The sequence below is a fragment of the Myotis nattereri genome (assembly GCF_964212035.1).
Source record: "Myotis nattereri genome assembly, chromosome: 2".
Lineage (NCBI taxonomy): Eukaryota > Metazoa > Chordata > Mammalia > Chiroptera > Vespertilionidae > Myotis > Myotis nattereri.
In genome coordinates this window covers 95,553,962-95,581,516 of record NC_138076.1, presented here as the reverse complement: position 1 = coordinate 95,581,516, position 27,555 = coordinate 95,553,962, and the positions used below count along the sequence as shown (strand labels likewise).

At 40.4% G+C, this 27,555-nt stretch overlaps 1 protein-coding gene across 2 annotated transcripts in view; it reads right to left on the bottom strand.

The window, feature by feature from the left end:
- Positions 1-27,555, bottom strand: part of MIPEP (mitochondrial intermediate peptidase) — a 239,174-nt gene that overhangs the window by 115,215 nt on the left and 96,404 nt on the right. For both annotated transcript variants that reach the window (XM_081083024.1, XM_081083025.1), the window contains 2 exons: positions 25,410-25,614; positions 23,372-23,481 (listed from right to left, as the gene is read on the bottom strand). In XM_081083024.1, the coding sequence (XP_080939150.1) occupies positions 23,372-23,481; positions 25,410-25,614 (315 nt within the window). The remainder of the gene's footprint in view (positions 1-23,371; positions 23,482-25,409; positions 25,615-27,555) is intronic.

Here is a 27,555-nt window from a genome sequence, read left to right as displayed (position 1 = left end):
CCCCACTGGGGTGCCTGGCCAGCCTGGATGAGGGGATGATGGCTGTTTGTAGCTGGTCACACACCCTTCAGGGTGGGGGGTCCCCACTGGGGTGCCTGGCCAGTCTGGGTGAGGGGCTGAGGGCTGTTTTCAGGCTGGCGGGTGACTGAAGCTCCCAACTGCTCCTTTTTTTCTTTTATTCTGGGCCAGCTTTAGCTCTGGCTCCAGCTCTGAGGCCTCTGCTGCTGAAAGCAGGTATCTGATTTGTTTGTGTTCTATAATCGAAACTCTGTATCAACTCCAGCTCTGAGATCCCGGCTGGCTGAAAGCAGGTTTCTGGGGTTTTGTTTAGCTTCTATATTTGTAACAGTGTCTCAAACTGCAAGCTCAGAGGCTGGCCTGGCAGGCAGGGAACGTCGGTTTACTCCGTCACTGAAGCAAGCAAGCCTCATGTTAGTTTCAAGCTGCCTGGCTGCCGGCCGCCATCTTGGCTGGCAGTTAATTTTCTTGGCTGGCAGTTAATTTGCATATCTCGCTGATTAGCCAATGGGAAGGGTAGCGGATGTACACCATTTACCATGTTTCTCTTTTATTAGATAGGATAGATTGCCAGTGTCTGTCATATGTACAGGCCAGCTGGGCGGTCACTTAGCCTTATATATAGAGAGAGAGATTGTAGCTTTATTTCTTGCATTTCCACTTGAGTGTTTCTCACAGTTTCCATTTCTCCTCCCCAACTTTTCATACATGTTGTTCATTTTTTTCTGTATCTTTTACCAGTTATTTAAATCCCTGCCTGATATTTACTTTAAAATTACTCTATTAGTTATTTTAAAGTCTGAGTCTGTTTGATTCCTTTATCTTTGAATAGGAAGGCAGGGTTTTGTGCTGTTCCTGTAGCAGCAGCGAAGCACCTCCTGTAGGCCTGTAGCTCTGAGGAAGACTGTGGAATCCCACCCTGTCCCATTATTTCTTCTGAGCACCCTGTGAAGACACATAGTACAGAGCCTATGGATGAAAGCAAACACCCCTTATATCAGGGCCCTCAGATATTCCAGATTGATAGGCCAACCCACTTGGCCTCCAACAATTTATTAAAATGTTATCTGATTGCTTCTTACCCCTTTGTATGGCAGTCAGCCTTGTGACCTCAATTCTTTTATGAAAAGTTAGGATTTTATCTTTCTCCTGTAGTTAGCTTGGGTGCAGCACTTTCCAGCTTTCCACATGCCAACGTTTCAGACTTTCATCAGTAATGCCATTTGGCTTTTAGCTTCCAAAGCGGCGGGAGGCAGAAAAGCTTTGTAAAGGGTGAACTACATTAAGTCAGGAATCATTAAAGATTATTATGGAAAAACCTAAAGGGCATCAGCATGTATAATAAGACAGTTTATTTCAATACTGTCAAGCAGACATCTATGAGTATCATTTGTGGGTTTTAGCCAAAAGACAGTTCAATCAACAAATATCTACTGACTACCAATTATATGACAGGCACAATCAGTGAACAAAACAGATAAAAATTTCCAGCTCTCAAGAAACTTATATTCTATGAGACTTTTTTATTTTCTTAAAATTACCCTCTGGGGAGGAAAAAGCCATTTTTCATTCTTTCAGTTCCTGTAGCCTTAAGGAATAAAAGGACAGAGATTTATAGCAACATCTCCTTTAGGCTGGTCAAAAGGATCAAACTGTACTAATTACAGTGCTGTTTATATAGGCTATCTTTACTCATTTTAAGTTCATTTGTGAGGTTTCCTGCATCTTATGTTTAAATAATAGCAAGTAATAAAAAAATAGTGAATGAGGGTGTAATATGCATATAATTCATTCATATACTTCCAAAGGAAATTAAATAAGTATAGAAACGCATTATCTCAATATGTGCTAAAAGCAACAACCGATTATTTATCAATTCATTCAATAAATTCTTAGTATAAGGTACCATTTTAGGTACCATGGAAAGAAGAAAGACAAAACACCATTTCCTTTCCTCAAAAGAATTACAATTCTGACACCTGCTTCACCTGGTGAAGTTTGTGATGCATGTTGTAGTTGTGTAACTACGTTATGTACCCTCAAAATTCAATACTACATACTATCAATTGATGGAAAAAGTAACCCTTTGAACATTTAGTTTTATTACTACAAGTTTCTCCCAAGAAGGGTTTAGGAGTGGTAATAAAAATTTCGATCAGTATTAGTATTAAAAAGTTGCATTTAATGTATTTAATATGTAATTGGTCCAAAATTAATAGATGAGGATGTTAGGGATGGGGAAATGAAGGTGGGAATATAAAATGAAGTCAGAATTGAGGTTGAGCACATAAAACACATGTGTTTCATTCAAAAGACACAGTTGAGCCATAAATTTAGCTCTAGCCAGAATGGGAAATAAAACTGTGCCTCATTCAAATTGCCATAAGTACTTCAGATCCTTTGTACTCTTGTCTGACTTTCTTTTATAAAAATGCCTGCAGCATTTTTGTTTCTACAGAAGCCTGCCTGGCTGGGCTTTGTGGTCTGAAGTAGTCCTGATTTGATGCTGGCTGACTCCTGTGTACTGAGCAGAGGCACTATCTATATGAGAAGACAGATCAATAAAAGCAGGTCAGGTTTGTCAGGGTGACCCATTTGGTTCATTTTTGTCAAGAATCCCATTGTGTGCATGGCAACCTACTATGCAACAATAAATCCTCCTTCCTTTCCTTTTAACCCTCACTGGAGGATATGTTTTTATTGATTTTAGAGAGAAAGGAAGAGGGAGAGAGAGAGAAACATGGATTGTACACACCCAGACCAGGGACTGAACCCTGCATACTGGCATGTGTCCTGACTGGGAACTGAATCCTCGACCTTGTGATGTACGGGATGATGCTCCAACCAACTTAGCCACATTGGCCAGAGCTAATGAATCCTTCTTGATCTTTCTACCAGAAAGGAGAAAATGGAGTATGTTGAAAATAATAATCCAGGGGAAAATGCCCCAAATACCACAAAAGAGGTACAGATACAGCAATGGAGGGATTTAGAGGATAACAAGTATCTGGAAGTCCATTACCTAATAATAAATTGTGCCTCTTGTATTATTGTAGTGGTAGTATTTCTATTTTAAAGGTTCACCCTAGCTCAGCCGTGGGCAAACTACGGCCCACGGGCCGAATCCGGCCCGTTTGAAATCAATAAAACTAAAAAAAAAAAAGACCGTACCCTTTTATGTAATGATGTTTACTTTGAATTTATATTAGTTCACACAAACACTCCATCCATGCTTTTGTTCCGGCCCTCCGGTCCAGTTTAAGAACCCACTGTGGCCCTCGAGTCAAAAAGTTTGCCCACCCCTGCCCTACCTATACAATGTAGAAAGACATTTTGGGGTCCCTCCCTGTCTCTCCCACAACCCCTCACCCCTCACCAAAGAGGAAAATGGTAGAACTTGTTTCTACAATTGGAACAAATAGGCCAAAAATTAGCTACAGTGACCTAATCTGACCTACTTGACTTTAATAATTCAGTATGGCTTTCCTACAATTACTTTGTTCTTTATTTAAAAACAAATACACTGGTGTATATTTCTGAGCAATTAATATCTGGCTTTGTATGACTATGACAGTATAGCCTGTTAATAATAAATGCCAAGTTCTCTGTAAACTACAAAGACCTGACTTAAGTCTGAGTGCATAGTAGTAGACTACACTGCCCCACCTCCAAGGTTCTGCTATGGGTTGACTAGCAGTTCCTATTTCTAGTATTTAGTTACTCATTCATGTTGTATCCACTGATACGTTTGGCAGTTTACATTTAAATTTCTGGAGCCTTAACCAGACTCTGCGGTGTGCCTCAAGTTAGGCAGTTTGCATTTTCTATTGGTATTCATTTACCTTGTGACAGCAGGCAAGTCTCCCAATATCATGTTTTCAAAATTGTAATATGAGGATTAAGAATAGTGCTATAGCCCTGGCGGGCATGGCTCATGGTTAGAGTGTCAGCCTGCACACTGGATGGTTGTAGGTTTGATTCTGGTCAAGTGCACATACATCAGTTGCAGGCTCAATCCCTGGCCCTGGTTGGGGGCATGTGGGAAGCAACCAATGGATGTGTCTCTCTCACATCCATGTTTCTCTCTCTCTGTCTCTCCCCCTCTGCTCCACTCTCCCTAAAAAAAAAAAAAAAAAAAAAAAAATCAATGGAAAAATATCCTTGGGTGAGGATTAAAAAAAAAAAAATAGTAATAGCAACCCTTTTCCTTTTTAAAAGTGTTTTGGCTTGGAAACAGATCACATCAATGCCTTAGTCACAACTTACTTTCTCAAGGGCTTCCTATGAGTCAAACACTGCTAGTGGTCCAAAGCCTATGTATACTTCCTCACCAAAGAAAGGAGGTTGTTTACTACATTATTATTTTCACAAGCTGCACTGTTAGAACAAAAATCCTATATAATAAAAGGCTAATGTTCAAATCAACCTAATGGTGGAACGACTGGCCGCTATGACATGCACTGACCACCAGAAGGCAGACGCTCAATGCAGGAGCTTCCCCCTGGTGGTCAGTGCGCTTCCACAGGGAGAGCATCGCTCAGCCAGAAGCTGGGCTCACGGCTGGCGTGTGCAGAGGTGGTGGCGGGAGCCTCTCCCACCTCCACTGCAGGTGGGTGGTAAGGAGTGAGGGGTGCAGGCTGGGATGAGGGACCCCTCCCTAAGTGCATGAATTTTGTGCACTGGGCCTCTAGTGGTATCATAATGATAGATACATGTCATTGTACATTTGTCCAAATTCATAGCACGTACAATGCCAAGAGTGAACTGTAGTATAAATTATGGACTGTGGGTGATAATGACATGTTAGGTAGGTTCATGAATTTTAACAAATGTACCGTTCTGGTGGGGGATGTTGATAATGGGGGAGAGTATACATGGGTGGGGACAGGGGTTATATGGGAAATCTCTGTACCTTCTCACTTTTTCTGTGAACCTAAAACTGTGCTAAACAAATAAAATCTTAATAGTTAAAAAAAATAGAACAAGAAAAAAGATATATATATCTACCATTTTTGGAGGAAGATTTTCACCTTTCAATTATTACTAGGTCAAAATATTGGCTGTATATCAAGAATATAAACAATACAATTAAAATACTGACTTAGACTTATATGAAAATTCAGACCAAACAATTAGAAAATATATAAAGTACTTAAGCACAAACAGAACATTTCTAAAAACTGATGACACAATAAACCATAAAATAAATATCAACAATCTGCAAAGAATCAATACCGGTTAGACTAATTTGACATCAATTATAGAAAGATAAGTAACTCCCCAACAAAGGTTTAAACAGTTTATTTTAAACTAGACTTCTAACAACTAGTTGGTCAGAGACAAAACTACAACAGAAATTAGCAACATTACAAATATTCTGTATTAAAATCATGGTATGCAACCAAAGCACTGCATCACACAATTTAAAAATATAGCGTTAAAATTTAAACACATAAGCAATGACCAGGTTGCTCAGTTGGTTCGAGTGCCGTCCAGATATACCAAGGATACAGATTTGATCCCTGGTCAGGTCACATACAAGAAAAAAGCAATGAATGTATAAGTAAGTGAAACAACAATTCACTGTTTCTCCCTCTCTCTCATCACCCGCCCCCGCCCCTTTCCTCTTTCTCTCTAAACTCAATAAATAAATAAAAATTTAAAATGTTTAAAATTTAAATGAAATGCTTAAAATTTAAATGCATATGTTAGATAAGACTGAAACTTAATTAGCTAAGTGTCCACCTTAAGAAATTGGGGAGAAAAAAAAAACAAGTAGAGAAGAAAAATAAAAACAGAAATTAATGAACTAAAATAAACAAAATAGAAAGGATCAACAAAGTTAACATTAGTTTGTTGAAAATACTAAAATAGACAAATTTCTGCCAAGATTAATACAGAAAAAAATGGAAGAATGATATTAGGAATGAAAAGGACACAAATACACAGTAGAATTTGAGAGATAAAAGAATGCTACAAATAACTTTACGCCAATAAACTTGAAAACTTGGATTCAAAGGGTAACTTTCTAGAAAATTACAATTTAGCAAAGCTTACTAAATTAGAAAAGCAGGCCCTAAAACTCCTATGCCTATTAAGAAATCAGTCATTTGAAAACTCTTCCCACAAAGAAAATAAGAGACTCTGAATGGTTTCATAGATGAATTCTGACAAAATTTCATAAAACAGATTATTATAATTTTATAAAGTGCTTGTAAGGAAAAAAAAAGCACTCAACAATTAATTTTATGAAATGGCATATACTCAATATAGACACCAGCAAGAAATAAGAACACTAAGAAAAATCCCAAGTCCATTTCTCTTACAAATACAGATGCAAAATCCTCTATATACAAAATATTACCAAATTGAAGCCAGCACTGTATTAAAAGATACGAAGTTAGTTAGGTCCAAGGTTGTTTAATTTTAATATGCAAAGGTGGCTTAATATTTAACATGAACATTCACTACATTAAGAGATCAGAAAAACAACCTAATTACCTTACAAGATGCATTTTTAAAAATCTGGTAAATTGTGATACCTATTAATAATTAAACAAAAAAATTAGCAAACTAGAAATAGAAAGGAATTTCCTTTTCCTGAGAACTCCACCAAATCTATAACAAACATCTTTCTTTATGATAAAACAGTGGAGACATTTCCATCCTCACCAACATTTGATATTGTCAGAAGTGTTCATTTTTCCCTACTTTGAGTTATGAAATGGAATGCTATGGTGGCCTTAACTGGCAGGCACATTCCCTAATTACTTTTAAAGTTGACCATCTTTTTGTTTGTTTTCCGGTTTTTATTTTCTCTCAAATGACTATTTGTCTTATGTTCATTTTCCTATTTGGTAGTTTACTTTTTTTCTTATTGATTTCTCAGTATTCTTGATATGTTGGAATAATAATCTTTTATTAGGCATGTATCTCCTTTCAGGATATGACTTGTCTTTTCCCTTTCCATTAGATATCTTTTGATGAATTTAAGTTCTTCATTTTCATATTATTGAATTTAGCAATCTTTTCTTCATAGTTAGTATTTTATTTAACTTTGTTTTCCTAAAAGTCATAAAGATATTCTTCTGTTTTCTTGTAAAGGTTATAATGTTTTTCCTTAATCTTTAGCTTTTTAATCAAGTTGGCAATTTTCTTTGTGTTTGGTATAGGTGGAAATTCAACTTCCTTTCTTCCTATAGTTAACCAGTTGTTTCAGCACCATTTATCCTTTCTCCAGTGATCTATCTTATACCCAGTAACTATTATATGCAATAATATGTCCATGGGTTTTCTCTTTTATTCCATTGTTTAAGTTGTCTGTCCTAATAACAGTACCATGCTATCATTATTACTATAGCTTTCTCAAGTTTTCCTCTATTTATGCTTCAAAAATTTCTTCTCAAGGAAACCAAGATGGCGGCATAGGTAAAAACCGGAGATTGCTGTCTCGCACAACCACTTCAAAAATACCACTAAAAGATGGAACAGACATCATCCAGAACCACAGGAAGGCTGGCTGAGTGGAAATTCTATAACTAGAAGGAAAGAGAAAAGCATATCGAGACTCAGAGGAGATGCAGTGTGGAAGTAAAATACAGAGGTACAGAGGCGCATGCGGAGAGGGCTGGCGGCTGAAGACACGCTTGTCTTTTTCAATCAGGAGGGAGTCTCAAGCTCTGAGCTCCAGTTCTGGGCGAGTCTCTGGGGACCCAGACTCATACGGGAGAAACTGGACTGTCTGGCATCGGTCGGAACTCGAGGGCAGCTTTCTCTTAGGGGTGCTCAAAGCGATTGCTGGGGCCTCTGAGGGCAGGACTGAGAGCAGCCATAACTGCTTGCTCTGCCTTGTTGATCCCCTGGGACCCCGCCCCGCCCAAGCCTTGCATATGAAAGGCCTGGCCCTTTGCAATCTGATAATTAGTTAACAAACTGAAGCTGCCCCAAGGCCCTAGGGCAACTTGCATTGCGTCAGAGCTGGCTCCTGCTGGATAGCCTCAGGCAGAGGCTAGATTAGAGATCCAGAAGCCATTGTGCCCGGTGGTCAGAATGGGACCATACAGATTGCAGCTCCTCGAATCCATAAAGGACACACTCAGGGGGCAGACTCAGTGAGCACCAAAGCCCCAGTGAAGCAAGTCTTGCCCCGGAGGGGTGTCTCCAGCACAGAAGTTCTCCCACTGCAGACACAGCTGATTCTCACAGCCAATTGGCCTGGAGGTCAATCCCTCCCAGTGTTACCTACAACAATGAAGGCTTAACTACAACAAGACTATGCACAAAGCCCACAAGGGGGTGTACCAAGAGTGTCTACCTCAGATAATTGGGGGGGCTGAGCCACTGGGCCCTATAGGACACCTAGCACAGAAAGTCACTCTATCGACACAGCGAAGCATAAAAAAAAAAATGCAGAGACAAAGAAACAGGACACAAATGACAAAAATGGAGGAAAGCAAACTACTGGATATAGAGTTCAAAACCACACTTTGAAGGTTTTTCAAGAATTTTCTAGAAACTGCCAATAAACTTAATGAGACCCTCAAGAAATCTAGTGAGACACTCGAGGTTGTGATAAAGGACCAACTAGAAATTAAGCATACACTGACTGAAATAAAGAATATTATACAGACTCCCAACAGCAGACTAGAGGATCGCAAGAATCAAGTCAACGATTTGAAATACGAAGAAGCAAAAAACACCCAACCGGAAAAGCAAAATGAAAAAAGAATCCAAAAATACGAAGGTACTGTAAGGAGCCTCTGGGACAGCTTCAAGCGTACCAACATCCGAATTATGGGGGTGCCAGAAGAAGAGAGAGAGCAAGATATTGAAAACCTATTTGAAGAAATAATGACAAAAAACTTCCCCTACCTGGTGAAAGAAATAGACTTACAAGTCCAGGAAGTGCAGAGAACCCCAAACAAAAGGAATCCAAAGAGGACCACACCAAGACACATCATCCTTAAAATGCCAAGAGCAAAAGACAAAGAGAGAATCTTAAAAGCAGCAAGAGAAAAACAGTCAGTCACCTACAAGGGAATACCCATACGACTTTCAGCTGATTTCTCAACAGAAACTTTGCAGGCCAGAAGGGAGTGGCAAGAAATATTCAAAGTGATGAATACCAAGAACCTACAACCAAGATTACTTTATCCAGCAAAGCTATCATTCAGAATTGAAGGTCAGATAAAGAGTTTCACAGATAAGAAAAAGCTAAAGGAGTTCATCACCACCAAACCAGTATTACATGAAATGCTGAGAGGTATCCTTTAAGAAGAGGAAGAAGAAGAAAAAGGTAAAGATACAAACTATGAACAACAAATACATATCTATCAACAAATAAATCTAAAAATCAAGTGAATAAATAATCTGATGAAGAGAATAAACTGGTGATTATAATAGAATCAGGGGCATAGAAAAGGAGTGGACTGACTATTCTTGGTGGGGAAAGGGGTGTGGGGGATGCGGGAAGAGACTGAACAAAAATCGTGCACCTATGGATGAGGACAGTGGGGGTGGGGGTGAGGGTGGAGGGTGGGGTGGGAAATGGGTGGAGGGTAGCTATGGGGAGAAAAAGAGGAACAACTGTAATAATCTAAACAATAAAGATTTAATTTAAAAAAATTTCTTTTCTATTCTTGGGCTTTTGTGTTCTTTCATATATAATTCATAACCAACTTAATTTTAAAAAACTCTGGTAAGAGTGGCTGAGAGTACATTAAATCTATAGATCAATTTGGGGAGAAATGGTATCTCTGAATATTGGCTCTTTCAGTCCATGAATATTACATATCTTTCCATTTATTAATTCTTTTTAAAGTATTTTAATAAAGTTATTAATCTTCTTTAAAAGGGTCTTGCTCAACTTTTGTTAGACTTAGCTCTAAATGACCTATCCTTTTGATAAATATTGTCAATAGTATATCTTTTAGAGTGATATTTTATAATTGTTTGTTACTAGTGTTTAAAAGTGTAGTTTATTCATTTTTGTATGTAGATTTGATTTTCAGCAATCTTGCTAAATTTTCTCATTAGTTCTAATAATTTGTCTATAGACTTTTTAACATTCGAATTAGTTACTTCTGCTGCAAATAATGACAGTTTCATTTTTCCTTTTCAATTTATATAATATTTTGATTTATTTTTTCTTGCCCTACTCAACTTACTAGAACCTCTAGAACAGGTGAACAGAAGCTGTGATATGGGCATTATTTGCCTTTATTTTTATATTAAAGGAAATGTCTCTACTATTTTAATGGATCACTGTTAGGCATGTTCTTGCACTCCATTATGCTCAGCTTGGGGCTCTTGCCCCTCCCCTGATTTTCCTGTAATTCAGCTTCAGTAAACGGCCTCACCCAGTTTCCAGCGAGGGCTTACACCTGGCCCCCACCTGCACCTGGTCCCACTGGTTACTCTGACTGACCTTTACAAGAGACATAAATATCCAGCTCTTCCTATTCTGCCCTGCTGATACCGTTTTGGCCTCAGCCCTTCTGCTGGCAGATGTAACAATAAATAATTCTTTACCCCTTTCGGTCTTGTGCATTCCTCCTTCGGCGTCCCTAATATTTGGTGCCGAAACCCAGGAGGGTTCCAAGGGGAAGGGGAGCCATCATCCCAGCTCCAGTCACCCTGAGTTTGCTACTCAGAGAGCAGTAGGCAGCGGCAGCTCTCCTGGGCTTACTTCTGAATCCTACTCATGTGACATGATTGCCGGCCTCCATTAGACCAGGTCCCGCCTTTACGGGCCCTCCCAAAACAGCCAAGGAGGATGCCGCATTGGGGACCTCTCCTTTCCATTGCTGACCCTACACTCAACACCAGCTCATTTCATCTCCAGTAAGTAATAACTGGATCAACCTCCGGATTTCTGATTTGCCGTCTCAGACAAAATACCTAGCGCTAGGCCAGAAATCCTTTCCAGTCCGACTCTGCCCGGGATCAAGTCCCACAGTCTTCCACGTCGCAGGACACGCCTGCCTCGGGAGCCTGACTAGTTGGTGGGGTATGCCCTCCCTCTAAGTCTTGCTCCCCGGGTCTCCCTTTGTTGCTTACCTACTCTAATTTACACTATGGAGGATTCCTTTTCTGTCCCCACCAAAAAAAAAAAAAACACACCACCAAAAACCCCACAAAACCCACTCCTCTGGGATGTCTTCTTTGTCCTTTCCATGGAGACCTGGCCAAAGCACCTTATCCACAATTATAAATTAGACAATGATTCACACTGGCCCGAGAATGGAACTTCCTATTTTAATATTCTTCAGGATTTAAACATTTCTGTCACTGCAATGGGAAATCATCAGAGATCCCCTATGTCCCAGCCTTCGTCCTTCCCCGTAGTCAGCCCTGCTGCTAGCAGATGTAACAATAATTCTTTACCCCTTTTGGCCTCATGCATTCCTCCTTTGGTGACCCTAACAACCACAGAATGAACCTGCAACCTTTTGTTATACAGGAAGATGCTTTAACCAACTGAACCACACAGCCAGGACTGAACTGACATTTCTTTAAAAAAGACATATAAATGGCCAATAAGTACATAAATAGATGCTCAACATCTCTAGTCATTAGGCAATTAGAAAATCGAAACCACCATGAGATACGTCACCACCTCACAACCATTATGATGGCTACAATTAAAAATGATCAGAAAATAACAAGTGTTGGTGAGGATGTAGGAATTAAAATGATGTAGCCACTATGGAGAACAGTATGGTTCCTGCTCAAAAAAATTAAAATAGGATTACTATATGATCTAGCAATCCCACTTCTGAGTATACATGCAAAAGCATTGAAAGCATGGACTCCAACAGATATTTGTACAACTATGTTCATAGTAGTATTACGCACAAGAGCCAAGAGGTGTCTATCAACAGATGAGTGGATAACACAATGTGGTATACACATACAATGGAATATTGTTTAGCTTTAAAAAGGAAAATCTAACACGTTATAATAGGGATCAACCTTAAAAACATGATGCTAAGTGAAATAAGCCAATCACAAAGGACTAATACTATATAATTCCACTTATGCAATGTGCCTAGAGTAATCAAATTCAGAGACAGAAAATATAAAAGTGGTTGCCAGGGGCTGGGAAAGGGGGCAAATGGGGCATTTATATTTAATAGAAACAGAGTTTCAGTTTTGCAAGATGAAAAGAGTTCTGTGGATAAATGGAGGTGATGGGAGCACAATAAGAATACACTTAATACCACCGAAGATATACAAAAGTGGTTAAGATGGTAAATTTTATGAGATGTATTTTACAACTTTTTAGTTGCATCTTAGAATGTTGGGAGGACAAAGTTTACATTTCCAGAAGTGTAGGATAACAAATAATTTTATGCATACTGGGAGCAACTGGAAAGGGGTGTTAATAGGGAAAAATAAAATGGAATAAGCATATTTCTAAGATAGTTAAAATAGAGTCAGTAGGCTATTAAGGAAGTGGAGCCTATGCACATTGTATGCCTCAGTTCTCAGAGCTACTAGAAAGTTGCTAATCTGTTGCAAACTCTGCTCAAGGCTGAGTCTTTAACATCCTAGAACAACTGCTAAAGGGCCTTGACCTCCTCCTTGCAGTTTTGACCACCTCATTTGCATAATAGAAGTAACCAATCCCTGTTATCCTTGCCAGCAATCCTTCATTTGCATGAAATCATTACACTTGTGGTTTTGGTCTTTATAAGCACTGCCTCTCTGTCTTTACCCAGTGTAGTCTGGATTGGTACCTGAATATGCATCTCCCAGATTGCAATCATTTTGCTAAGATAAATGCCTTTTGTACTTTATTACAGCCTGAACCTCTTTTTTGGTTAACAGGGGTTAGGCTGAAGGCTGGAACCAATAAGCACTGAGAAAAGAGATAATAACCTTTAGTTTCTTAGACACCACAAGTCCCCTAATGCAGCCCAAGGACTGACTGGGATTTGTGGGAAACTCCATCAGACTGTTGATTCATGTTAAGTTTGTTATGTCTAAAAACCTGGGATTTTTTTCACATGAACTACTCCTTCTATACTTGTGGTATTGATTTTAAGATTAATTTACAATAAATTCTGTTTCAGCTTTGAAGTTGTAGCTTAAGACAGTTTTGAATCTCAAATAAGCACCTCTGGTATTTGTTATCTCTGACAGCTGTAGGACACCTGCAAATCTGACAAGCATACTTCTAATTCTTTCACCACAGGAATTCATTGGCTATGCTATTCTCTAGTTCAGATAAAATACTTGTAGCTGTTAATAAGTCACCAATTATTCTCCTTACTCTGAAAACTCTCTGGAATATACCACAGGATGGTTAAAAAAACACAACAAAAGACAAAAACTTTCTTGATATGTAGCAGGATAGGAAATGAAGCATAAAAATGCAATCCTATTATTCTTTGTATGGGCTTTAAAGTAACTTGTTTACAAAGACTTGAATTTCAGGGAATTAGCTCCTTGTCCTTAAGGCTAGAATTGCCCTTAAAATGAAAACATCAAGAGACTTGTTATCTTAACTAGTGACAAGAAGAGGCAAGCCCTTTGTGAAACTCTAGACATTACACATCTATTGCCTCCTGGCACTTTTTCCATTCTCCAATGAATCACAAAATTATTTTAAATTATTTATAGACTGTCTGCAAGTCCCATTAGCTTATTGGGTATGTCTTCTGAGTCTGGAACTTGAATTAATTCAAAGTAACTTTACTCCTTTCTTACTGTCTCATCTGGTATGAAGGATATTTTAGACTTATTATTTTCTTGAAATTATCTTGTTCAAAAGTGGTTTTTATTACTGAAGAATCCTGTAATAAAATAGAAACTGTCCTTTTTGGGGACATCACATCACAATGCAACCCCCTAGTCCTTCTGTAAATAGGTATTTCAAAAATTGACCTTAGTATTTTGGTGAATTTCTGCACAAAATGTAACTTTCTGTTTGAAATATTACTCTGAGAGGCTTGTGGTACTCTTCCAGTCACCCTCACCTATGTGTGTCCTACTCATAGCTTGTGCTCAGATCTCTTTGAAAGGGTGAGGGCTACGCCCTCCATCTTACTCCGGATCACAGTGACTTGCGCCCGGCCAACTGGCAGGGCCCACAGTCCTCTCTCCTCCCCTTACTCCAACCCCCCTATTAAACCCCTCGAGTGTGGCTGACTGGGGGGCGGGGGGGGGGCAAACTAGTTTGAATAAAGACTCTCTGCTTTTGCATCGGACTCAGCTGGCTCCCTGGTGGTGTATTGAGGATCTTAAAATCTGGGCATAACATTTGGGGGCTCGCCCGGGACCCCAAGACCCTTGAGGGACCCCCAATCTGGAGAGTCTGACTGGCCGCGGTAGGTGTCTGTGTGTTGTGTATTCTGTTCTGTGTGTTTGTGTGTTCTGTCCTGTGTGAGCTCACGGGGGACATGTACTCCCCCCACGAGGGATGCGTATGCCCCTCACAAGGGATGCGTATTCCCCTCACGAGGGATGTGTATTCCCCTCGAGGATCTGAGACGAGGTGGGTCGCTCCCGCCGGGTTGGCGTAAGGCCATCATCTAGCTTTTGGTTTGGCTTCCATGGAGTTGGAAGACTGTATTTTTGGGCCCTTTTAGTTGTCTGTGTTTGTATGTTTTTTCTGTGGACTTACTGGACAGACATTATGGGACAGACTCAAACTACTCCTTTAAGCATTATGGTCTTTTTAAAGTTAAGAGCTGGGCCAAACCTGCTTCCCAGCCTCAGGTGTGGTTTTCCAGGGCCGCTGAGGTGAGCCTTGAAGCCTAGGATGCGGGCCTGGGTGGAGCCGCCGCAAGTGCAGATCTTGGTGTTAGTAACAAATAATTTAAAGTCCTTCTTGTAATTGACAAAAAATAAATACGTCTGGGATTTCTGTGCATGTGTAAAGAGAAAAGCTGGCTTAAAACTAATGTGTGCATTGTCCGATTTCGGATTAGATAGAGTTTTGAGCTGGAATCTCTTTACAAATGTAAGATGGCAAATTTTACCCAAGGAAAAAAAAGATGCTGGCTAGATTTTAGCAGCAGGATTGGCATTTCCATAATAAAGAACAGTTTTTAAATGCTAATAAAGATTTTTAAAAGGTTGACTTCAAGACCGAAAAGGAAATTCAGTAAAATTGTCTCTGTTACGGGAATTTGCTGAAGGATATGCCTTAAAATAATAATCTGGATTTGAATCTCAAGAAAAATCTAAATAACTGAGGTAAAAGATGGCTACACCCTTTAATTAAGGCTGGCTTCCCAAGGCAATTTCTAATGGAGGAAGGGCTAGCCTCCCTTCCCCCAACAGAACAAGCAGGTAGGCAAAAATTTCCCACCAGTGGCAACTTCTAAAGACAGGGTTGCTTCCCAGTTTCTCATCCTTGGGAGACCAGTCAATGGCAGCCCAAGGCTTTGGGAGTTTGCTAAATTGAACAAATGCTAAAATGTCTCACATTTTTGAAGTTTATTCTTAAAAATGTTACTGATTGAGAAATGCTGAATATTTAACTTGCCAGCTAAAAGTTTAACGTTTGGATTGAATTGGGAAAAATTGTGTGTTGTGATAGCTAAATGCCTTTGCTGAATGAATGTCTGGTGAAAGTATGTGAATGTGGAGGGAAGGGGACTGCCCTCTCCTCTCCTTTGTGTGGCTACACGACTTTGGTCAGGTGGTCAGGTGGGCATCTGAGTGAGGATCTGTAAAAACAGGTCACCCACTCCTTTGTCTGTCTTTGTTTGTGTGGGACTAGAAAGCTACTTTATTTTATTAAATTGAAATCTTGAAGTTCTAGGGTAGATTTAAAGGCTAAAATAGAGGCTGGCTAAGTTCCAAGATTATTTGTTAAGAAAAACAAGAGAGGGAAGCGTCTCCAGCTCGAGCCAATGCAGCCCTTCGACTCCGCGAGGGGGCGGGGGGGTGAAGTGCCCCTGCCCCGATGAGCCCCTCGAGCGGTGGGAGTGCGGAGCTCGGCCGGGCGCGGACGGTCGCTGCTGTCTTGCCCTTGGGGATAGAATGTGGTGAGAGAATGGGGCTTCTCCCTCCCGGGGGTCAGCATGGCCAGAGAAGACTTCGTGAGGTGCCTGTCAGGTGCCTGCGCTGTCTGCTCTATGCCCTCAACCTGCTCTTTTGGTTAACGTCCATCAGTGTGTTGGCAGTTTCTGCTTGGATGAGGGACTACCTGGATAATGTTCTGACTTTAACTGCAGAAACAAGGGTAGAGGAGGCCGTCATCTTGACTTACTTTCTCGTGGTTCATTTGGTCATGATTGCCATTTGCTGTTTCCTTATCATTGTGGGGATGCTAGGATACTGCGGAACAGTGAAGAGAAATCTGTTGCTTCTTGCCTGGTACTTTGGAAGTTTACTTGTCATTTTCTGTGTAGAACTGGCAAGCTTGGGACACAAAGGGCTTACAGCTCTGCAGGGATTTACATAACCTGGTCTTTCCCTTCCTCCCTCATCCTGATTGTGGCCTCCAGGCTTTCAAAACCGGCCTGGGCTGAGACAAGGGGGGCGGAGGTGTTAGCAATTCTGCTGCAGCCGCCCTGGTGATTTGGAACTGTTGGCTGGGCAGACTCAGCCTCTGAGAGCCAGGTCAAGGAGGGGAGGGGGCTGAATGCCTGAGCTGCCTGCTGCGGCCCTGAGGGAAGAGGCAGCAGGGAGAGAGTGGGGAGAACAGGGGCTGTTGCCGGTGGTGCAGCTAAGGGCTCGCGGGCATGAGCAGCTGAGGCGAGTGCTTTGCTGCCGGCTACATCCAGTGCATACATGAGGTGCACACGTTCGTATCCACGTGCCAGACCATCAACGCCACCGTCAACACCCAGCTCCTAAACCACCTGCTTGAGTCCATGCCACTGCGAGAGGGCAGCGGCTTCCGGGATTTGCTGGGGGACGCTCTGGCCGGGCCCCCGGGAGACCTTAGGCGAAGCAGCTGGCTCACGGGAGGGGCTGATAGCCCCTTCCAGTGCACTCCCTTGAAAGAGGCCTGATTGCTGCTCTGCCACAAAGAGAACTGGTAGAAAGGCAAGAAAGCAGGGCCCTGTAACTAACAAACAGGGTTCACAAAAGGGCACCTCCCTGGACCTGGGAGCCATCGGGACTTTGGGATTCTCCAAGGGAGGGGGAGTCTGGCTTGGAGACTGGCTGAGGCATCGTTGGGTTGGGAGAACCGGAGGCTGCATATTGAACTTGTAGACTGCAGTTTGCTGGGCAGAGGCCCAGGCCCAGTGGTATAGGGGTCAAGCTATCAGTGTACAGCAAAACAACCTTCTCCTGTGACAGATGTGTTTATCGCTAGAAAGAAGAACTGGCCGTAGTGCACAGCCCTGACAGTAATCTGCAGAAAACTGTATAAAAAACTCAGATGATGCCTCTTCATGGACATGGCTCCAAAGAGACAAGGAAAATCTTAGATGTTTTTCTCCTTATATAATTCCTCTGAAATATTGGCAATGCTCTTTTTGATAGCCATAGAGGAATTTTAAAAAGAAAAATCCTATTTCAATAGAGATTGTTAAAACTAAAATGGTTTCTTTCCCTTCCACCAGACAATTTGTTATAGTTTGTCCCTGCCAGGTCACAAGCCCAGCTCCTTCTGTACCCAGGACAACAGGGAGCCTGAGTGGAAGGTGACACCCGCTGCCGATCACCCTCAAGAAGACAGCGGACCTCGCATCCTCCTAATGCTGTTGACTTTCGGCCCCTGCATCATCAGCAGGCTAGTTCAGTTTGTCAAGAAGTGGGTAGAAATTGTGTAGATGATGGTTCTACACACCAAGTACAGGCCTCTAGCAGAGAAATGCAAACCGACCCATGATTGGGCCTGTAAGTCTCAAGACAAGGGGGGAATGAAAGGGTGAGGGCTACGCCCTCCATCTTACTCCGGATCACACTGACTTGTGCCCGGCCAATCGGCAGGGCCCACAGTCCTCTCTCCTCCCCTTACTCCAACCCCCCTATTAATTAAACCCCTCTTCCCACGGGGCTCTCGCACTCTCTGGGCCGCTTGCCACTGCGTCGGTGAGTGTAGCTGATTGGGGGGGTGGGGGGGGGCAAACTAGTTTGAATAAAGACTCTCTGCTTTTGCATCGGACTTGGCTGGCTCCATGGTGGTGTATTGGGGATCTTGAAATCTGGGCATAACACTCTTAAAAATCTAAGCTTCTGCCCTAGCCAATTTGGCTTACTGGATACAGCGTCGGCCTGCAGACTAAAGAGTACCGGGTTCAATTTCAGTCAAGGGCACATGCCTGGGTTGTCGGCTCCATCCTCAATGGGGGGCTTGCAGGAAGTAGCCAATCAATGATTCTCTCTCATCATTGATGTTTCTATCTCTCTCTCCCTCTCCCTTCCTCTCTGAAATCAATAAAAATATACTTAAAAAAAAATCTAAGCTCCTCAGACAATTCCTTTCCTGGTGATGATGATGGTTTCTTGGGATGCCTCTTACTTTTGAAATAGGAATTTTTAGGGGTGAAACAGGTAGGCTTAGGGAATTTTTTAAATTAAGGGGGTCCACAGAAAAAGTACAGGGCTACAGAGCTGCAAAAGGGTACATTTCCATAAGACAAGGTAACTGGGAGTAGCAAAAGATACACATTTACAAAATAAAGGGAAGGCAGCCCCTCATTCAAAGAGGGAGGAAGAAGAGCTGAGAGGGAATAGGAGAACAATGAGGAAGGAGGGCTTCAACTGTCCCATGTGAGGTTTTGACCTTTGAGCTGAGGAGTTACTATAGTGACCAAATCAAAGGGGAATAGCGACCAATCAGAGGGGATATCAAGGCACAAAAAAACTGCTGCCTTTATAAACCCCCAGGGGGAAAAAGAAACTTGGTGGGACTCTTTCCCTCTCCCCACGTGGAAGTCTGTGCCTTGAGATTCTTTCTCCTCCCCATGTGGGAGTCTGTACTTGTTCTTCAATAAATTTCCACCTTCTTCCCTCAGTGGTTTCATTCTACAACTCCGACAGACAAAGAACATGGGGAAGCCATCCTGCCCAGAGGAACACTGCGTGCTCCAGTCCAAAATTCGCACATCACTTTCTTTCGTGGGCAATTTCTAACTTCCCTGTGCTTCAAAAATCATCTCCACGACAATTATTCCCACACATCTTTAGTGACCGTTTGACTCTGAATTTCAGACTTGTACTACTCATGACTTCATGGACAAAAATGACCATCAATATATATAAAAAAAGAAGTGTTTCCCAAACTCAAACTTGGCCTTCTTCCAGAGTTCTCTGTTCATGGAACCTCTATCTTGGACTCCTCCCCAACTCCCTTTCCCCCTGTTATTTAACTAGCCCCAAGTCCTTCCAATTAAGGTTCAAATAGGCTGTGAATTCTGCTTCTCATAGCCAACACTGTCACTGCCTTAGTTCCGGACCTTGTTACTGTTTGACTAAATGTCTGTATGCCTTCACTTAAACCCTACTAAGGGCTGAGCAAAGCCACAACTTCAAAGGTGGAATCCAGTGAAGTTGTCAGCCAAAGGCTAGTAAGAAAATGAGTTGGGGCAGAGTTGTAGGACAGCCAATGGCCAGAAGGAATAAACACAACTTCCAAGTGGAAAAGTGACAGCAAAACTCAGTATAAATAATGCTGAGAAAAATCATTGCAGTCACAAAAGGTGGTGTAATAAATGAACTGGGATTAAAAGGTGAGTGGGGGCAAGAGGTATGCTGAGACTTAGAAACAAATTCTAAAAACAAGAACATTCCAGGGTCTTTCTTTCTCTCCCTCCCTTCCTCCTTCTTCTGCTCCTGCCATACCCAGCATCTTGCCAATGTCTGGGATTATCCATACTGCTGCATGGGCTCTTCCTTCTGGTTGGAATAACCTTGTCCTTTGCTCTGCCCTAGTTCCTCTAAGATTTAAGGCTGTAGTGAGCCCTGGAATTTTGTCTCACTTATTTTTGGATGCTGAGAACAGTGCCTGGTACGTAATAAAAACTCAACAAATATCTTCTGACTAAAGGACCTATATACTGAGTGGCCAGATTATTATGACCACCTGATGTTTGTAGGCAAATTAGCTATAATTTTGCGCTGAAGTTGCTAGAGGGCCAGACCATTATAAATAGGGAAGCAGGTTGTTTACCACGACAGAAGTGATTTTTTTTCCTGAAGATATGGGTAAACAACATGATTTTAACAGCCTTTGAACGTGAGATATATTTGAACGTGAGTGGCCAGATTATTATGACCACCCCATCAGTACTTCGTTGGGCCACCTTTTGCCTTCAATACTGCAACAGTTCTTCTTGGCATTGACTCCACGAGATGTTGAAAGGTGATGCGAGGAATCTGACACCATGCCTGATGAATAGCACTGTCCAGTTCTGTGAGATTTGATGGTTGTGGGACCAGCTGCCTGATGGCTCTTTTAACTTCATCCCACAAATGCTCAATTGGATTGAGATCTGGTGATTGTGGGGGGCCACTTAAACAAGGTAAAGTCTCCCTCATGTTCTTGAAACCACTCCTGCACAGTATGAGCACCGTGGCATGGTGCACTGTCTTGCTGGAAGAAGCCAACTCCATTGGGATATGCCATCAACATGATAGGATGAACTTGATCAGCAATGATACTTAGGAATGTTGTGCTATTCAGACGTTGTTCCACCATGAATTAAAGGGCCCAAATCATGCCAGGAAAACATGCCCCAAACCATAACACTGCCCCCACCAGCTTGAAGGGTTGTACTCATGCATGTGGGGTGCATGCTTTCATACTGTTTCTGCCAAATTCTCACTCTGCCATCTGCATGATGCAACTGGAAACATGATTTATCGGACCACATGACTTTTTTTCCAATGCTCGACTGTCCAATCCTTATGTTTCTGTGCGAATTAGAGACGTTTTATCTTGGTAACTGCAGACAGCAAAGGTGTTTGAACAGGCCTTCGGCTTCCATATCCCATATGATGTAGTGTACGGCTAATTTGCCTATAAACGTCAGGTGATCATAATAATCTGGTCACTCAATGTATATGTCCTTAGTGTTTCCTCAATACTTTTTATGAGATGGATGAGGGCTGCTAAGAGCTGCCTGGCAAACTGTCTTCTTTCCATATCTTTTCAAGACCTAGTTCCTCTAGCACTTCCTATATCAGCGGTTCTCAACCTGTGGGTCGCGACCCCTTTGGCGGTCGAACGACCCTTTCACAAGGTTCGCCTAAGACCATCCTGCATATCAGATATTTACATTAGATTCATAACAGTAGCAACATTACAGTTATGAAGTAGCAACGAAAATAATTTTATGGTTGGGTCACAACATGAGGAACTGTAAAGGGCCATATGGTTGAGAATCACTGTCCTATATGAAGGCTCTTACAATACCCACTGTGCGTGTAGCTCTGCTTTAATATGCCTCATGCTCTACTGCTCTAATCATTCCCAAATCCCAAAATGTGGAGCCATGAATGGACTATACTATTATTTGATTGTTTATATGCATTTGTGTTATTGGCTGAGTCTACATAATTTCCAGAGTAATTCTTTGCAGGTCAGTAGATAGGTAGCTAATTAGATCACAAATATTTCAATTCTGTCATCCAATAACTGAAACAGATTATGATAAAGACTATTTACCCAGAATTATTTATCTGATTATTTATCCAGAAATTCATCCATTATTCTATAGTTGACAATAATGGTTAGATAAAAATCAATTTAAAAAAAAGTTGATTAGAACCTTCTCTTTCTGTTTCCATTCATTCCTTCATTAATTTCTTTTAATACTTTTTATGTGCTAGGAATGATTCTAAATGCTGAAGATTCAAAAATGAATATAATTTTACACCTGAATTCAGGGAGGTACAGTCAGAGGGGAAAATTATTAGCTAACTGTTAGGACTATTGGGCAATATAATTCTTAGCGGCCATTTGTAAGCTTCTCACTACAGGAGAACAAGGACCAGGAAGACTTGCTGGACACCAGGAATCAGACCATGTAAGGAATTAAAACTGTCCTACGAACACCTGATGCCACATCCCCATTCCATGCCCACCAACCCAACCCCAAGACCCACCGACTACAAGAGCTTGCTGCCAGTGACTGCACATAAGGATGAAACTCCAGCTCTTGGGGGCTGCCATCATGGACCCAATATCCCCTTGGCTGGGTGCTGTGTAGTCCTTCCCTTTGAATATCCCATCCCCTTTCCTTAAATAAATTCAACTTTTCTTTACGTGAGATGGCTATTTAGCCTACCCACGTACCACCATGTTAACCTTTCACTAATATAATATTTTATAATCAAAGTTCTAATGAGAAGGCTAACTCCTATTTTGCAAAACTACTGTTTGGAATTCTCTGCTATTTTTTTAGATGGCCTCTTATTCTAAAAAAATAATAACTTTGCTTTCTAGCCTGCTTTAGCCTGCTTGAATAATGAGGACGATAAACTTAGCTTTCTGACCTTGTAGGCCAGAGACTAGATACGCCCATACTCTCAATGCCATTCCAGGTGTATTTTTTAATTGGATAGAACTGTGTTGTTTTCAAGGCCACCAGCGAGATAACCACTAAGCACACATAGGAATGGCTCTTTAATAAAAAGGGAAGTTCTGCTTGTAGCTTTGCCCAGAATTTGAATGGCATTTTTCTCTGGGCCCGCGTGTAATAATAAAGTGTGACTCCAAACTCTCCGAGCATTGCTTGATTTATTCGGGTTCTCTGTAACACTAAGAGGAGAGCAAGAGTATATTTTCCAAAGTATGTGTGGACAGTAAACTGCACAATTTTGATAGTTATACTTACAGCTAACTTACTGTAAGGTATTTCTCATTTTAATCCTACTTTACAGAATTTTAAAATATTTAAGATTACAATGCACTATTTAAATCTAAAAGTCAATATTAAATAATTTGCAGACTTATCACTATATAGACAGATGCTAAGCATACTGGGAAAATATGGCAATATAGTTCCACTTTATGAAACATCATAAAAATTCAGACCAAGAAAACAAATATTCAAAAGTAAGAAGAAAGAGGATAGTCTTTTTTGAAGTGAGACATGCTTGAAGGCCTCTTCTACTAAAGAGCTAGTTTCCACCTCTGGGAAACAAGAATAAAGTGCTTTCCTCAGAAAATGGCTGCGAAAACTAAATGGTTTATTACCTGGAATATAATCAAGGGCAGCTATTTGTCAATACATTATATGCTGTGATTTTGGTTCTGCAGGCTAGCCCCCAACCTTCCAAAAAGAAAAAACTAATTAGAACAACAACAAAATGGTAGAAGGATTCTGGAACTGAGAGGGGTGACAGAGCTCTGAAAAAGCATTGAATTAAACATTATCCAGGAGGTCATAAATGCAATCACAACTCAAAGGACTGTATTACAAATTAGTACCCCTACCTGCCCTGTTTGATAATGTCTGGCAAACTGGTTAACCACTCGATAGTCATTTGCAAAGTACTCCATCAGAATAGAAGGAACCTCAGCAAAATCAGTGGGGCACCTGGTCCCTAAAATGGGGAAAAAATAAAGTTGGCAAGAATCAAATCAACATATTTATCTTTCTTTTGGTATATTCTTTTAAAATTTTCATTTATACTTCTGATGAACTATGACAAGCTTTGATTACTTCAATGTTTTATTTCTATAAAATTATTGCACATATTTGCAGAAAAGTTTATAATAATCCTGTACATTTTCCTGTATATCAAACGTAAAGTAAAACAAAATATTTGCACAGCTGGATAAAACACCTTATAAAGCAGTGACTCAAACCCTCTACAAATAAGCCTGGGTTCAGCTATGCTGGAATATACGTGAAACACACATTAAAACATTCTGACATTTAAAATAGCATTTGTATTTAATTCACTGAATTCCACCACCAAATATTTTTATCCTTCATTTCTTTTAAAATAGCATTTTATCCATTGATTGTTTCTTGTAACAAAGTCAATCCTCAAAGAAAAAAAAAACAATATTTTAAACTCAAAATTACTTAAAATAGCAAATCCTATAATAATTTTTGGTGACATTTTATGATTCTTTCGGCCCATCTACAATCTTTTCAAAAACAGTCAAACTTGGTTTCTTGAAGGAAAGTCAGTCTCCCATCTGGAACAATATGGTTCTCCACCAAGTTAGTCAAAGAAAAAATGTCTAGGTTGTCAAACCAAACTTTGGTTTTTAACCTGACAACCCTTTCTTGCAGATACATCAGCAGGACAAAAGGTGTCTCTCACACCACAAACAAAGGAAAGAATGCAAGTCAGTTTATCTCTAAACCCATCTTGTTACCATCTCAGGAAATTATGCTGTGAATATTTTGTTTGTTTGTGGGTTTTTTTGTTTTTGTTTTTATGCTTTTGTTGCTGGAGAAATGGAGGATTTACACAATTCTAAAACATAAAGAAGCCTTAAAGACTGCTTGATGTGTGAAAGAAGCAATGATACAGGCAATGAAAAAGGTAGAAAAACTATTGTTCATTTGGATAAAGAAAAAGCAGTTAGCCAGTGACAGCATTTCGGTGGCAGTGATATAGGAACAAGCAAAGATGTTGTATGCTGACACACCCCTGGAACAATGCTGAAAGTGATTCTTTTAAGGCTAGTAGGGGATGGTTCGATAAATTTAAAAAAAGAAGTGTTTACTTATAGGTTAAACAGTACATTAGACATGTACTGTATATCAGAAAGGTTAAAACAGAAATCATTTGTGGGTCTGGAACAGATGAATTCAATTTACATTATTTCTAATGGGAAAAAATGATTTAGTTTTTGAACAAATTGCTATTTGAACAGTCTTCCAGAAGGAATTAAGTTTGAGAACCAAGGTTCCACTCTATCTTCTCTTCCCTCAAAATATTGTGTGTATTAAGTTAGTAAATAAAAACTGAATATGAACAATTTACCAGGTGGTCCAGGCGTAAGATTTAGAGATGAGACAGCTAAGATGAAAGTCTACAGTATCATCAAATATGGCCACAGATCAGCATAAAAAACTATAATTTTATACAGGGGGAAAATAAAAAGTAATTTATCATACTTTTTCAACATGTTCTGCTATGTTTTCTAACCAATTTTGGATAAAAAGAGGCAACATTCATTCATTTACTCTGTGCTAGGTTCTAAGGAGATATATATTTATTCTTATGCACAAAATTTAAATTTCATAAAGAATAGCACAAAATATAAAATAGTACAAATTCAAAAGATGGACAACTAGGACTTATTCCTTGTTGCAAAATGTTAGCAAGGAAGCAAAAAAGTATAAGAGGATTGGGTTGTACAATTGAAAGGAGACGAGGCAATATGCTGATAAATGACCACAGGGCAATATTAAATGATGTTTTTCTAAATAAAAAGCTTTTTTTCTTCCTATTTATAATAAAATGTTTTTAAAGAATTGTATTAAATAAAAGTCCCCTTCGTGACTCACCAGTGACATGTTGGTAACGAGTACGTCCCAGCATAGAATGCATTGCATGTCCCATTTCATGAAAAAGATTTTCCATCATTCCAGGAGTTAATAAAGTTGGTAAATTCCTTGAGGAATGGGGAAGATTCAGCATAAGAACTACAACTGGAAGTTGATAGTCTCCATCTTCCTTTAATCTCCCTCCACGGATTGTAAAATGGCAATCCTTTAATAATCAGAAAACATAATTAGAAGAATGTGTTAGGTAGTCTAAAAGGTATAATAATCTTAATGTTAATGAACATAAAATTATACCAAAATGTGTTCTGAGTTCAAATTTTAACTTAACTCTATTATTATTCTATTTATTTAGTTATACACACAAATTTTCCTCAACTCGTTTTGTTAAAATTTAAAATTTTAAAAACACCAATATACTGAGCTTATGTTGATTTATTCATTCACTCCAAAAATATGTATTCAGCTGCTGTACCACATGTTGGAAATGCTATCATTACAGAGCTAAGATCCATGCATTAAAGCAAATAGGAAATGACAGACATGAAGCTACTAAGGGAAGGGACACTATTGTTTACTGAGCCCCTTCAATGAACTAGGAGATACTGCCCATACCAACTGTCGTTATCACTTGAAATTGATAAGCTCTAAAATTGCAAAAAGCAAGGGATCTGAAGCAAATTTTCCATAACAAGTTGAGATTCACTAACATTTTATCACTATTCTTCACAATAACCCTATGAGGCAAGAATCTCACCTTTCAGATCAGAAAACAGAAACTGAATCTTGGAAATGTCATGGTTTGCTGCATCTCAGATCTGAACCCAGTTGTACTACTAGGAGCCAGAGTTCTTAATCACTAACCTAGACTCTCTACCAGCCATTCAAGCAAAGAGGAAGAACACAGGAATCAGTGTCTGATGACCTAGATCAGTGGTCGGCAAACTCATTAGTTAACAGAGCCAAATATCAACAGTACAACGATTGAAATTTCTTTTGAGAGCCAAATTTTTTAAACTTAAACTATATAGGTAGGTACATTGTTATTAACTTAATTAGGGTACTTCTAAGCTGGCCTTTGCTAAAAACGTCCTCAATCTGATTGAGGTAACGTTCGCTGAGGTCGACCCCTTCCAACTCTGCCATCCACACTCGTCCTGTATACTTGTTTCATCTATCTCCTTTCGTTCATCCTCTCTACATGTCCAAACCATCTCAACATACCTATCTCAATCCTCGACACTACATCTTCTTTCACTCCACAATGTTCCCTAAAATTAACTTAATAAACTTTACTTAAAGTTTTAAGTCTTAAACTATAGGTACGTTGAATGAAACTTGATATCATACTTAAAAAATACAGGTAATTTTATGCTTCGAGTAGGTACGTTTGTCACCCACGAGCGATTTGCTACATGACTAGCACTAACCACTGCACAATGAGACTGCTGAATGACTGGCTCACTCAACTTGTGCATGAATTGCGTGCGCCTCCCCCGCGCTGCATCTCCCGTCGCCCGACTGACCGACACTCCCCACTTCTTCTAACGCCACTTCTTCAAAATAGACTCACCCAGGCCGAAAACCGACTTCTGCGCATGGGCCACGAAGTTTCAATCACACTGTACGTGCGTGCCCACACGTGGTATTTTGTGGAAGAGCCACACTCAAGGGGCCGAAGAGCCACATGTGGATCGCGAGCCGCGGTTTGCCGACCACTGACCTAGATTATGGTCCCACCTTCCTCACCTGCCAGCCAAATCACTTTGGAAACTGGTTTGCCTTTACGAGCTTCATCTCTGCCTTGTCAAATCCCAGAGTAGTTGCCTAGATTTCATAAGCTCACATCTATTAAAATGCTTTGAAATTATGAATCACTATTTAAATAAAAGGTACCATTATTTCTATTATAACTTACTAGAGGCCCAATGCACGAAATTCGTGCACGGAGCTCGGCCCTCACAGCTGTGGTGGCTTGCCTCAGCCCTCGTAGCCCTGGCTTCGTTCAGAAGGATATCCAGAAGGACGTCCGGAAGGTCGTTTGGCTGTCCGGTCTAATTAGCATATTACGATTTTATTATTATAGATAACCTGAACTCTTTTATTTAAAAATATATTTTATTGACTTTTTTACAGAGAGGAAGAGAGA